Source organism: Ptychodera flava, chromosome 12 (assembly GCF_041260155.1).
Source record: "Ptychodera flava strain L36383 chromosome 12, AS_Pfla_20210202, whole genome shotgun sequence".
NCBI lineage: Eukaryota > Metazoa > Hemichordata > Enteropneusta > Ptychoderidae > Ptychodera > Ptychodera flava.
In genome coordinates, this window is record NC_091939.1 from 1,693,011 (window position 1) to 1,707,222 (window position 14,212).

Here is a 14,212-nt window from a genome sequence, read left to right on the forward strand (position 1 = left end):
GTGACAAGCGACTACTGCAACACATCGAAAGGCAGACTATGTCTACAGTTTCTCGGGAAAACACCAACGTCGCCACTGGAGCCACTGGCCGAATGTTCGAGGGCGACTTCGAAAGCACGGGGTAAATTTTGTAGAAGCATTGACAACAGCTGAAGCGGCTGCTGGCGCGGCGCTGATGTATGGGTGCAAAAAACCACTAACACGATCTTTGTAGAGCTGTACTGTATATCATATCGATATACCTATATTTCCGAAACATTGTGAGGCTACCAAAGTTAGGCAAACGCAAAATGTACAATGAATTATTTATTATATATGTCAAATTCTGTCATTTGCCTGTTGTAATTAAAGCTGTAAATAATTTACGGTCTTCAAACATCGATTCATATATTCACAATGTTGCTTTTATGTAAATGAAAAACAAATATCAGGAATTTATTAATTTTGAATATCATTGACCATTATAACATTTGTGAAGTGAACAATAGAGGATTAATTTATTGGTGTAAATGTAAGAAAACTACGGAAATGCTCATTATTATCGTTTAATGAATTGAGGTAGATCATACTTTACTCACACGTGTTTCTCAATGTCACGATGAGTGCAAATATCTTTTGAAGAATAATTTCCGTGGTAGTGGTTGCATTAAATTATCTGAGAATATATATATATATATATATATATATATATATATATATATATATATATATATATATATATATATATATATATATATATATAAGTGAATAACTTTTGAAATATGACGATTATTGATTTTCTTTAGCTCTCCTGAATTCATCAGATTTGATGCTCATGACTCTAATTTTCCGAGACTTGGTCAGATCATTCACTGATGTAACCATAGATAGACGTTTCGATTCTACAGGGATTTCGATGTGGTTTAATCTTTCTCAATTCTGTAACCGAGAAAACTAGAACTTCCAATATGACAACAAATTAAGAATAAACACAATTAGAATACAAAAAAGATGGAATCATTTATTTTGATATCTTATCAGCCGTGGTGAAAAACTATTTTACATATGTCTATCATTGTCTGGCTTCATATCTCCACCTCTCCTGAAAGTTTAAATGTTTCCACGCTCAAAATATAATGAAGTAGAACATCATTTTGCCCCGAAATTCAGGACCACAGTGTTAATCATACCTTATTTCTTCAAAGGCGTGTCATTGACTAGACTTGACAACAAGACATTTCAAAATCGGGATGTCAATGTCGTTCTTTCTTGTTTCTGTAACCATGAAAACGGAAACTCCTAATCAATTAAATGATCAGAAGTTAAAATTAAGCAGATAAACATAATGTCGTTCTTAACTCTGATCAAGCCGGTGTTCACTCTGTCAAAATTGTTATCAGAGCAAGTAGGATAGATAAAGGAATGGTGGATGATGGACGTTTTTTATGGAGGATCCAAGCACATTGCTGGTTTGTGAGGGGGATTCTCTGTAAACGCCAGAACTGAATTGCCAAGTAGTTTCTATACTATGTTTTGCAGAAAGTAACAAGATGAAGAAATTTATTGTCAATTATGAATGGCTGTGTCTCTATGTCTGTAAATAGGAATGAATCATTTAAGAAGTTCTATGGTAGATACAGAGATGTTGTCCAAATATGACCTGTCTGTTTCTCAAATGATGAGTGACAGCATACCAAATTTTGACTCACAAAAGTAATTTGGTGAATTCACCAAATAACAATGAATTTGTCGCTTTTGGTCAATCTTGACGGGTGCGGCTAGCTGGCAGGGTACGCTTACCCATTCCGGACACCTGGTACCACCACTATTTCGTGGTTCAAGATGGCCCCATTGCCTTTGTCATCATCGATATGTTCCTTGGACCTGGTAAATTTCATAGTTACCTGAATGATAACGATTATTGGACCTGATTTGATGTCTATTTATTGACACCAGCCAGATTTTCCACCATGGCCATGGTGTTTTGACAGGTCTTTCCCCCAAAAATAGTGAAACTTTACAAAGTTACACAGCTCACCGATATCTATTGAAATGTTGAAGGCTTAACCCAAAGACTTAAAACTTAGAGCGGTACAGTATAATTTACCTGTAAAGGTATTGTTATGCAATTGTTTAATGATGCATACCTGTACAAAACGACCTGCGAAAAGGAATGCTAAGAACTTTTAAGTTATTAATATAGCGGAGGAGCTCTCACAGTTAGTAAACAAGCAGAACGATATCTACTCTGCGTACTAAAATTAAGTCACTGTTATTTTTGGAGAACAGATAACAAGATCCCTACAGCGCAAAACTCTGTATCTACAATACGATTGCTGTAGGACGTCAAAACCAAACACCATTGCAATTGTTTCCTTTTTAATGTGTACACTAATTTATTGATTTCATCTTTTGACACCGTTCTAGATTAAACCGTACTTTTCAGAATATTTCTTTCGGACCTTGTAATAAAATAAAACTGGGGGCAACAACCTTTTTGACTTCTAAAATTTTGTTTTGGCAAAGATTGGAGAAGACATCAATGACCTTTGACCTGGCGTTCATTATAAAACAGTAATGTTGATAAGTCGAATTGTTTATCGGCCCAGCTAAATTGATTGTTATTAATGATGCAAATGCAAATGCTGGCACCTGAAGTAATATCATATATCAAAACTTGTCAGAGTCATGTACTATGTTTAACGTTTGTCAGCTGTCACGATCTGTCTGCATGATAAAGTTACTTGGTAATGTCCCGAAAAATAGTCCGCACTTAAGTAGTCGGGCCCCCTGATTGAGAATAACTCTGCATGACAAACAGGTGTAAAAGCATAACTTTATTCGAAATCAAGTGAATAGGAACAAACAAGACAACTCATAGAAATGGATCATGCTGCCTAAGTAATGATAGCAATGCTGAACAAAATCACTTGACGCCAGAATTTGTCAACTTCAACTACGCTTCATCATTCATATTAGTAATATTCATTCACATCGTCAGCTATCAAACTCCTGAATGATAATAAAATAATCATCTCGTGGCAAGCACAGACTAAGAAATATACCATGTTCAAAAAGTGAAGTCGAGATGTACAGAACTCCGTTTAAAAGTCACGGAATTATAAAAGGTCCAAATATAACATCAATGTGGCATGATATTAAAACTGGAATTATTCAAGTACTGGAGCCCAGACAGAAATTTGACATCTAAGTTTTAACCTCGTCGATTTTCATTGATTCCACAAAATGACATTCTTCAAATATGTATCTACTGTCTTTGCTGTTTTCTATTATATCCGCTGCTCAGACATTTATTGCCATCAACATTTTATTGCTTGAGCTTTTTATTCTTTACGATTTCGCTTTGTCCGTCATAACATGTTCTACTGTTTGAATTGAAAAGCTTGACAAAATACATGTTATTGAATAAATACAAAAATTCAAAATAAGTCTGTAATTGTAAAGAAAAAATAGACTAGTGCAAAGTTGTATTTGTTTATACGAGTCGACCAACTATTAACTGTAAATCAATGTAGTGTTTGGAATGTAGGTAAACATTTACTCCATCGTCATTGATACTTAGACATTAGTTATGTACATAAAACTTATATCAAAGATTTATTCATTTGGAGACATTTTGTGACCACTGAGATGAACTCAGTATAGTTATAAAGACTAGAATATACTGCAACTGTTTCACTAACAATACAGATATATTTAAAAGTAACATTGTGGATTAGCTTAGTTTTATTCGATTGTTCCCTATTATAGTAAACAAATCTTTTTTGATGATTGACAGCTAACTTTTACAATGATAGGAGTTGGTTTACCTCTATTACTAAATTCCCAGATATTAACATTTGTCTTTTCACTACACTGAATTACTGCAATATTTCGTACATCATATATTAAGTCAATCACTTGAAACAGTGTTGTCGTCACTCTTTTACCATTATAGCTGCCGTGGAATACGTATCCCTAATTGCATTTTCTTCTTTGCTTGGCTTTACGTTTTAATGAACGTATCGAAACTAGCTATTGATTTCTCTTCATTATCATACCGTGTTACACCACTCTTTATTTTCTATTTAAGAGTCGCTCGTCATGAGTACTCGACCTGTCGATAATCTGGTGAAGGTTCATACCAGTGGTCCTTGATGCATATTTGTCCACTTCGCGGAATTCTTCACGGAACGTTAGGGATAACTCGTTGATTACTTTGTGTGCATGCTGTTTATCGTACAAGGTGTTGTAATCCATAATTTTGTTTACAATGGCTGCCAAGTCATCTGTACTTTCCATATTGATCGGTTCATGCTGCTGGAGGCGGTGAAATAAGGCTCGCAGCAAAGCTGAGAAATTGCCGGAGTAGCTTCTGTGCGAATGTTTTAAAGCTTCTTCATACTTGGCAGCTGCATCGGAATATTCCTTGGCGTACATTAAACACTCACCATGTAACATCATATACTGTGCATGACCAAAGTCGTCCAAGTCTCCTGTATTAGCAACTTTTGTCAAAATTTCGAATGCCTTCTCCAAGGCATCCATATCCTCCACTTTATAATCAAACCGTGGTCGCTTTTGATCTTGACACAGACGGATTTGTACTCTGACCATCTCTAACAAAATCATAGGGTTGTAATCCATTACCTCTAAACACAAATCAAAATCTTCCTCTGCTTTCGTAAGCAGTGTCTTGTCAGGTGCTTCACCTTGCTTCGCTAGGCGTTGGAATTGTTCATCATACATTTTCGTGTAGATGATTGCCCTCTGTTCATAAGCGTGCCAGTTAGAATTAGCAGGGTTCTTTGAAAGTGATTTCTCAATCACCTGTAATGCATTCTCATATTGCTTATCTTTGATAAGAAATTTGGCAAACTTGACCAGTTCCTTCCAGCCGCCTTCATAACATCTATCAGCATCTTCAAAGCAAAGAGTGGGTCGCTCATAATAGTCGACAAGATGAAGTTGTCGCAGTTTTTTATAATTTTCAGGTTGTGATCTTGCATCCATCAAATGTCTCTCCTTAATCAACAACATACCGATGTAGCACCAGCATTGAGATCGGTAAAATCCATCACCACAGTTATCCAGGATATCTTTCAGAATCTGTAACATAGCGATCACTTCGTCAGTGGCTTTTTTTTCTTCCCCCACACTTTTGTACCGGGACTTCTCCTGTTTTGCCAGTCTGTTGTATCGACAGATCAATATACACATTTTCCATTTATACCTCTCACCGTCTAGTGCTGCCAAATTTTCAGTCTCTCTTAAAACATTTTCATACATAGAAATTGCTTCCTCATAGTTTGGTGGCATTTTTGTCTTCTCATCGTAACAGTCGAAAGCCAGGGAAAATGCTTGTTCAGCAATGCATCTAAGAAGTGCAGCTTGTCTCTCTTCTCGAAATATTCTTCCCTTATCTTTAAATACTTCAGTGAGTTTATCCCTGTAATCTTTGGCTTTTCGCTTTCTGTTCATGCGTTCATAGACAGTTGTCAAGTTAGACAGAGCATTCAAGTTGGTAGGATCTTTCTCTAAGATTTCTTTGAATGTTTGGCATGCCTTCACCGTTTCTCCTTTTTGGAATTCCAGCAAGCCCAGCATGTTCGACAAGCCATGGCAGAAATATCCAGTTTCATTCTCAAGTTGTTTGGTAAGACTGTCATAACGAGCATTCACGGATCGTTTGTCAATGTTTTCGCTGAGGAGTAGCAAAGGCAGACGAAAATGTCCACAATCATCAGGAGACGATGGAAGTTTCCTAAGTTGGGACGCCATGATGCTACAAGTAAAATTTGGATTAAACTTTGTCAATATGCTATTATTACTTCAAAGAAGTTGATGTCGTTCGGACATGATTTATTATCATGTCGTGATGTAAATGATACCGTGTGCATTTCAGAATCACATTAACAGTGTTTACGGAGTAGTGTCAAAATGATCCTCTCCACATTATCATCTTTCAAATGATGCTACCTCCCTTTTCAAGGCATATTTTATATGAAACTTTCACAGTTGGACTATGTATTATTGTTATTACATCATACACTGGGAATTTTCGTCGACAAAGTTATTTACAAGAGACTTTTTGAAATAGAATGTTAAATTTGTTTTCCTCTTGAGTTAATGTTATTCAATAAATCAAAAACAAAGTAGATTAAGATATTGTGGCACATTTTAATTGATTGGTAAATGCGCCAGCGGCTGACTGACTACTAATGCGCAGATTCATAATATACTATGCGAGTAACCGGTAGTGTACCCGACTTACATGGGCGCCGCCATGTTTTTGTTGAGTGCTCGTAAATAAACAAATAGGAAACGTGTAAAGTATTATTTTATAAAATGCCATTAATAAAATATATTTCTTATCAGCCAGTAAGTATTATTAACCACCTTGTCACTAATACAAAATATCGTTACTATCACGCCTAAAAAAATAGAAAAAGAGAGAAAACTGTCGTGCACATGAACGAGGGCATACGCAAAGAATGGTGGGATTGAATTTTAGAAAAGCGCCCCTGTGTCAATAACTAGATGCAAAATTGCCAGTATTTAGACGGAACGCTATAGTTTTCAGCTTGCAAGTTGAAGTTGGGCAGTGCAGCACAGCACGTCCCTTGTTAAACACAATAGGTTGTTATCATGGTAAAAATTGCCAATTTTTGTTCAACATTTTTACACATTAAACAGAAAATCTATACCTGCAGGGTCTGACATCTTGTACTTGAACTGTTTCATCGGCGGGTTATAACTGGGCATAGTTGTCGTACAAACGTTTATAGCAAGTAACAGTTCATTCTATTTCATCATGGATCATACTACTAACATTTCTAATATTAACCCCTGGCGCGACACCAAGGGCTGAGCCCTATATGATATTATCCTTACCTATAATCAGATTATTTTTGTAATTTTCATGGTAATAAATGAGTGCTATGGAATAACCACAGGGATATCATTGTGGCATTGTATGTCAATAGATAGCCTTGAATAACGACCAGTACCTTTTCGAGTGTCTTGATAAGACGATTGTGTACAATATCCAATTGTTTATCCTTACTGTTACGTGCAGAGAAACGAACAAAAGGGTGAACTCAGCAGTTAACGTTTAAACAAAATTTATTACGAAAATAAACTAATTGCTAAGTCAGGGATAGAGTACAAGCTTTAAAAGTGTACAGACTACTTATCTCAGCTGGGACGGCAAAGCTCCAGTCTCAGAGTTGTAACAGTCAGTTGGATGAATGAACAGTCCTTGCAGGCTTGAAGCTGCACAAAGTCCACAGTATAAATCCAGCGTTGGCAGTGAAGGTCTTGAAAAGTCTTGAGAATGACTACTGCTGGAGTTTAGTAACACACAAGAGACACGATCCCAAAAGTCTGACTGGAAGCTGAGCACGTCCCTTTTATAAGGCATATAAGAACAATCTAGAACTTTTATTGACATGCTAATTACTGTTCTAAAATTATCTCTCTTACACAACTAATCAACTTTCCAGAACATTCCAAACATGACTAATTGAATTCAAGGTTGTGAGGTCATTAAGGGCAGTGACCTGAGAATGTTCTAGACTAATTGAACTCAGGTCATGATGAGTGTGGGGTAAATGACCTACATATCCTTACTCATAGCAAGGGGTCATGATGATTGAGATAAGCATGCAGACGAAGGTGAAGGCTTAGACAAAGAATATGCCTCCTATGTAGCCTACGTTTTTCATTAAGCTTTGGTTATCTTAAGACAGCGGTCAGTGTGGTAAAGTTTACTGCACAGAAAAATAGTGGAAGGTTGTACAAGGGTTGACTTTTTCGGAATTCTTTTTATAAGTATGTGGACAAAATGTTTCGTTAACGCTTCTAGAATGTTTCTAAATGGGATTACGCGGGATAAGAAATTGCTCGTCTGCGTGTAACACAGACGTATGTTGCTAACATTAAGAATGCTGGCCCTCAAAATAGAAATGTTAATGTTCAAACTCTAACTATGTTTGCTTCGTCAGAATGCAAAATAACTGGGTGTGTAGGCGTGTCTTAAATTTGCGGAAAAATATTGTTAGAGATTATTATATTGAAGCTTTTTCGATCATGAAGATGAAGTCAGATAAAACGTGACAACCAGATAACACATGAAAACATTCATAATGTTTGATTTTACTCTCTGAAAGCCTGCAAAAAAGTACTGTCCTTTCAAAAGATGCATGTGCACGAATATACCTTTTACCTCTTGATTTAAAGTACCTATTTCATTGCATAATTTTGTATTCTGTTTTACCTAATTCAATGTACATTGTTTTGCGGCGGATAAACATCAGTTGTGTTTTGTTTGTTTTTTTCAGACAAGGGGTTGGTCCAACTACCTAGAATCACGATTGTCGGGCATTTCGTCTGTTAATATTCAATCAACGAATGTTTTTTTTTATTTAAATGGTTGAGTATTGTTTTGCATATGTAGACAAAGACTTAAAGTCGAAACTCTTTGAGTCGAGTATAACACACAGGTGACGAGCTAGCTAGTGACTAAATTTGGGTATCATCCGACTCAACATTCAAGCAATTTCATTTTCGCCCCAAAATTTCACTTGTTGCTGGAAATGTTGATATTTGCTTTTGCATCAACCCGCAATCGCCTAATGGTATCTGTACTTCTGCTATTTTGAAGTATTGGATTGTGTTAACAATCAGGAAACTTCAGCGCCCAACAACTAAACCCGACGAAAGGAACTTAGTTCAGAAGTCTATCTGAATTCGACAGCCCAAGACTGTAACGTAAACATTTACTTTCCTTACAATATCGAGGGAAACCTTTACAGCCCATGATATCAGTCTGTTCAAAATCTATGTAGGAACAACATTCTTGACTGATATGGTGACACTCCTAAATCAAGACCTACCTGGTTTGTGATTAAGTACATGTACTTCTGTCGACAGCAAAATGCAAAATATTTCCTCCGCTCTATGATGTTACCGGGCGTATGTATGACTATCTTTAAAATATTGGTCTTTTATATTGACCGTAAATATTCCAGTTAACTGATATGACATCATTCATTCTGGATGAGTCAGTCAGTTTCTAAAAATAGAAGTAAAGCTATGTATTTGCATTGACATACTCTATTGGTCAGAATACAATGCTTGTTTAACCAACTTTATCCGTAAACTATTAATATTCGCGTTTCTGTAGAACAGCTGCACCAATTTAGTGAGGTGGCTGGTCGTTTATGGAATTTACTTCGCTGAACAATTAGATAACATAACTTTGAAAAAATTAAACCAGGGTGATAGAAATTTTCACCGTCATATGCCTAATGGGCTTGTCTTGAATGCACCACGGATACTGTGGTTGATATGTCAAGGTTTGAAGATGTGGCTGTCTATCAGTTCATAGATACAGCGACCATAAATGTTTTCGGAACGCAAATTATTCTAATTCTTCTACAAATCTAAATGAACGTTGTGGAGTGAATTCCATTGCTTTATCTTTACGTCAATATATTTCTGTATAGCTTCAACCGTGTCACAATAACGAAAATGCAAGTGGAAAATGCCTATGAAAAACATCATTTTCACAGTCTTTGTGAACTTAGATGTAAAGTAGTTTATGCCATGAGTGCATATAATCGGTGCCGGTTCATTTATATTAACAATCATTCTGAATAGAAGCTTAAACCAAAGTTGAAAATTACAACCGGTGTTCATCGACATTGTCAATAGTCACGGTCTGCCGTCATGTTGATAGCATGTGTTGGTGGAGCTAAAACTATTCCTTTGACTATGTTGAACTTGATTCGTGAACCATTGACTTTACATTCTTCTGGCGTTATGTGGCAGCAAATCGCTCCTCCACGAAGAATCCTGTTACTGCAAATTTCGAAACAGTCTGTATTCATATATCCAAGTAATAAGTCATGGTCTTATCCTCTCAAGTGTTAAATTATAATATCAACGTTTGATTGCCTTGTAAGTTATTTCGAGACGGTGGTCTGTTTTTTTTTGTTTTTATTTTGTTTGTTTTTTTGTTTCTAGAAATCAAGAGGGATTATTATACAAGTGAAGGTTGTCTTCAGTAGTGGAAATGAAGAACGTATACGGATAAACGTTTACATATGCAATGTGCTACCCGACGTTTCAAAGTCAGCAATGACATTACAATTTTGTCTTCCAATCATAATTTTTGTTCGTTCGTTTCAACTCATTTCTGCTGTGAGTAATAGAGATCTACATATATAGGCAATAGTACACAACTTATTATAACTAATGAGTACTTGACCTGTCGACAATCTTATGAAGTCACATAACAGTTTTGCAGCTCTGTCAATATCGCGGAATTCCTTCCCGGAATATACGCGAAAGACCAATAACCGTTTCTCTATATTTCTTTATCAAATATATGAACTTTGTGTACGATGTGTGATAGTGAGTGTACAAGCGCGACTGCTTCATGAAGTCTACAGCGTGTGGAGGGATCACGGTCAAAAAAATAGTCGGTAGTATCGGCAGCAGGTTGCTTGAATCTGATGTTCCTTGGAGATCTGACATTGGACCTGTGCTTAATTAAACTGCACCCTTGAAGACATCATTAAAACGCAGGGTTTTATGCTGGCTACTCCCAACTGTACATTACGTCCTTCCATGTCTCTCCTATACTAGTAATAGCAAAAATTGAGAACAGGGATTTGACGAAATCTAAGAGTGATTGTCTTCAAACATGTGGACACTGAATGAGGTGATTAGATCACAAGTCGAAATTTACTGATCGGGGTCAACCACATGCTATGATAAGCAGGTTGGGAAAGGTAGTATTTATTCATCCTCTATGGTTCGTTGTTTTGGTGTTGCACTCGATGCATCAGCATCAATGTCAGCTCATATCTTGAATTTATGTAAATCTGCAACTTTGGCTTTATGGAGATTTGAAAACCATAATTTTCTTGATACGCGTTCGACAGGCAAATTTGTCCATATTTTTATAGCATCGTATTCGACACTTAAGTATTTAAAAGTTACTCCCGGAGTTTACTGTTTGGTCTTCCAAATTAGCTGATCAGGAATTTACAACCAATTTGAAGTGATCCATTCCAATACAGTGCCAACAATTATAAACCTACAACGTAGCCATATTTTAGCTGAATGTCTCTCAATGCTATATTGTGAAGGTAAGTCATCATATATATGCAAAATATAATATTATAATTCTAGTTCTAGTGATAACTATAATTAGTGGTACTTAGTTGACAGACGATAATGTTCAATGCAGGAGAAATGATCGACAATCACAGTGCATCCAACACATCTCTTGAAGCCGCTTATCTGTTAATTTTCTTCAGGCATTTGTATTTAGTTCAGAGTAACTGTAGCATTCATTTGATTGTGCACGGTAGTTTGAGGGGTGCCATCCATACCTCGTACTCTTAACGTCCTTATCAGATGTATGCATTTGCTTGAACTTCATTGTGTTTTTCACATAATTTGAGTGTGAGAAATGGACATTCAATGTTAATAACATATAATTTTGACTTCGTTACAGGTAAACATTCTTTTCTTGGGTGAATTTACACAGATCGTTTTTTGTTTCATTTTGTTTTCACATGAAGTAAAACATGGCAGAGAATGATAGCAAACGCCATGTGACCTCCAACTGACAACGACACACGAAGACAATTTCCACATATAGTAATGTTAGAGAGAATAAGGCTCGGTGCTTTGACCTTTTTGACAAAACGAAAGAAGGACTTTGTCCCATGTACATGTTTACGCAGTACGATGTGCAGACATCGACTGCTGACTGTGTGTCCTGGTACGGAGTACTGCGATCGGCTACAAAACGGCTATTTTAGTCAGTGATATGCTAGATGGTAATTACTGATATTATCAAAAACATAGGAATGAATCCACTCAAATGCTTTCAAATAAAAGACGGGTTTTACCCTGCAAACGTAAGTGCCATTTGGCATAATGTAAGCCTATTTGGTCCAAAACGAAAATTTTGTGTCCTTGTTAATCCCAAACAGACAAAGAACGATTGCCTGAGAGCCAACTCACACTGTTTTTAACGTGCTATCTTCGAAAATTTTCCTTTAGCATCCATCAAATCATGCCATGTGCACTTCATATGGAAGAGTATGTTGACACTCCAACAAAATGAAAGGAGAACGTCTGCTAGGATATATTAACTCCGCACAAAACTAAACATCAACCGTTGACTATGTGTCCTGGTACGAAATGCTTAGATCAATGACCTACAAAGGGCATTTTCCCATTGACGTACTCACGGTAGTTAATGATATAACCTGACTTAGAATAACCCACTGTAATTAGTCCGAATGATGCACAGGTTTTACCCTACATACATAAGTCCAGTCTGGCATAATGTCAGTCTGTAAACTATCCGAACACGAAAATGTTATGATGGAACATCATATATGATATCGCCACAAATTCAGAAAAATCGGCTTATTACTTTGAATGAGGGGTGTTTTATTGATACACATTTAACATACAGATATACTTGAAGGGACTGTGTTTTGTGTTTTGTCACTTTTTCCATATCAACAGTAATCATAGTCTGTAGGAAAGCAGAATCTGCCGACGATGAGTTTAAAGTTGCAATATGGATCAGAATTGACCTTCATTTTTCAACGATTTAGGCTTAACTTCATAGAAAAATCTGTAACAATTTCATCTGCAGATTCGACCATTAACAGGAACACGGGGATGACTTTAATTTCAGTAAATTTATTAAATTACCCAATAAATTGCTGTTTTGGTACGTACTGTTTTCGAGAGTAAAGCCAAGAATTTCAAACGTCATTTCTACCATTCGAAATGTACGCATGCGTATTTTGTGCATGGTGACGGATTGCGAAATTTCAACATCGTGTTCCCCTGTTCCCACAGGCAAGTGGTCACGAAGGTCTCTGCCCGCCCTCCCCCAGGGTCTCAGCTGACTGACTCAGCCTAGTAAAAATAGAAGAAATCACCAAAAAATGTCAGCAAAATAAACATTGTTTGGTCAGATCGAAAGATGGACCCAGAAAAAAGAGTGACAAGCGACTACTGCAACACATCGAGGAGGCAGACTATGTCTACAGTTTCTCAGGAAAACACCAACGTCGCCACTGGAGCCACTGGCCGAATGCTCGAGGGCGAGTGTTTAAGCACGGGGTAATTTTTTTAGATGCACTGACAACAGCTGAATCGGCTTCCGGCGCGGCGCTGATAATATGGGTGAGAAAAAACAATCACACGATCATTGTAGAGCTGTACTTTATCATATCGATGTACGCATATTTCCGAAAAATTGTGACGCTACCAAAGTAAGGCAAACACAAAATTTACAATGAATTATTCATTATATATGTCGAGTTCTTCTATTGTGTCGACATCGCCCTTTCAACATGCACTCTATGGAGACCTCATCAATCTTGTGCTGTGGAATTATTATCATTATCATTTGCCATCTTGTCCAAATTTCTAAAATGTGACATCAAAATTTAACATTAAAAAGGACGCACCTATTGTTTGAAATAATTATTAGTGTCGGGGAACAACATGACTCTATCTGCGCAATTAAAATGACACAGTTTGCAGGTGAGAATGCTTAAGATAAGTTTTGACCAAATCGTCATCATAAACTTAAAACTATAAAGTCATATCTCAAGAGGATTTTAGATATTGTCGCTTGTGTTGTGACCATGCATTATGGGTGAGACTTATTAGATACAAAAGAGCTGCCATTTCTATCTCAGCATGTCAGTAGGAATAATATGAAACGAATGATTTGTTCTATTGTGATTAGATGTTTTGCAATGAGTGATGTGGTATTGTTTTAATAGAGACATGATAGTGTATCTGTCCATGCATGTCAACTAGTGTTAGCATATGGTATGTGTGTATACGCTTGTGTATCAGTGCATGAAAGTGAAGTTTTTATATGTTAAACATGCTTTAGGAAAAATTAACATTCATTTTCCTGTTATAATCAAAGCTTCAAGTAATTTACGGCCTTCAAACATCGATTCATATATGCACAATGTTGCTTTTATGTAAATGAAAAACAAATGTCAGCAATTTATTAATTTTAAATATCATTGACCATTTTAACATTTTTGAGGTAAACTATAGAGGATTAATTTCCTGGTGTAAATGTAAGAAAACTACGGAAAAAACTCATTATTATCGTTTAATGAATTGAGGTAGACCATACTTTACTCACATGTGTTTCTCAATT

The 14,212-nt window shown here is 36.4% G+C and overlaps 1 protein-coding gene across 1 annotated transcript; it reads right to left on the reverse strand.

Annotated features, from left to right (window-relative positions):
• Window positions 1–2,803: 2,803 nt before the first annotated feature.
• On the reverse strand, window positions 2,804–8,963 carry LOC139144675 (tetratricopeptide repeat protein 22-like). Its single transcript, XM_070715400.1, has 2 exons — window positions 8,877–8,963; window positions 2,804–5,764 (listed from the first exon to the last, which is right to left on the reverse strand). Exon 2 carries the CDS (start codon window positions 5,758–5,760, stop codon window positions 4,057–4,059), a length of 1,704 nt encoding a protein of 567 aa, XP_070571501.1. The 5' UTR covers window positions 5,761–5,764; window positions 8,877–8,963; the 3' UTR covers window positions 2,804–4,056.
• Between the last annotated feature and the right edge of the window lie 5,249 nt (window positions 8,964–14,212).

Excerpts from the sequence above, each read along its gene's own strand:
- LOC139144675 (XM_070715400.1), bottom strand. The coding sequence starts at position 5,760 with ATGGCGTCCCAACTTAGGAAACTTCCATCGTCTCCTGATGATTGTGGA.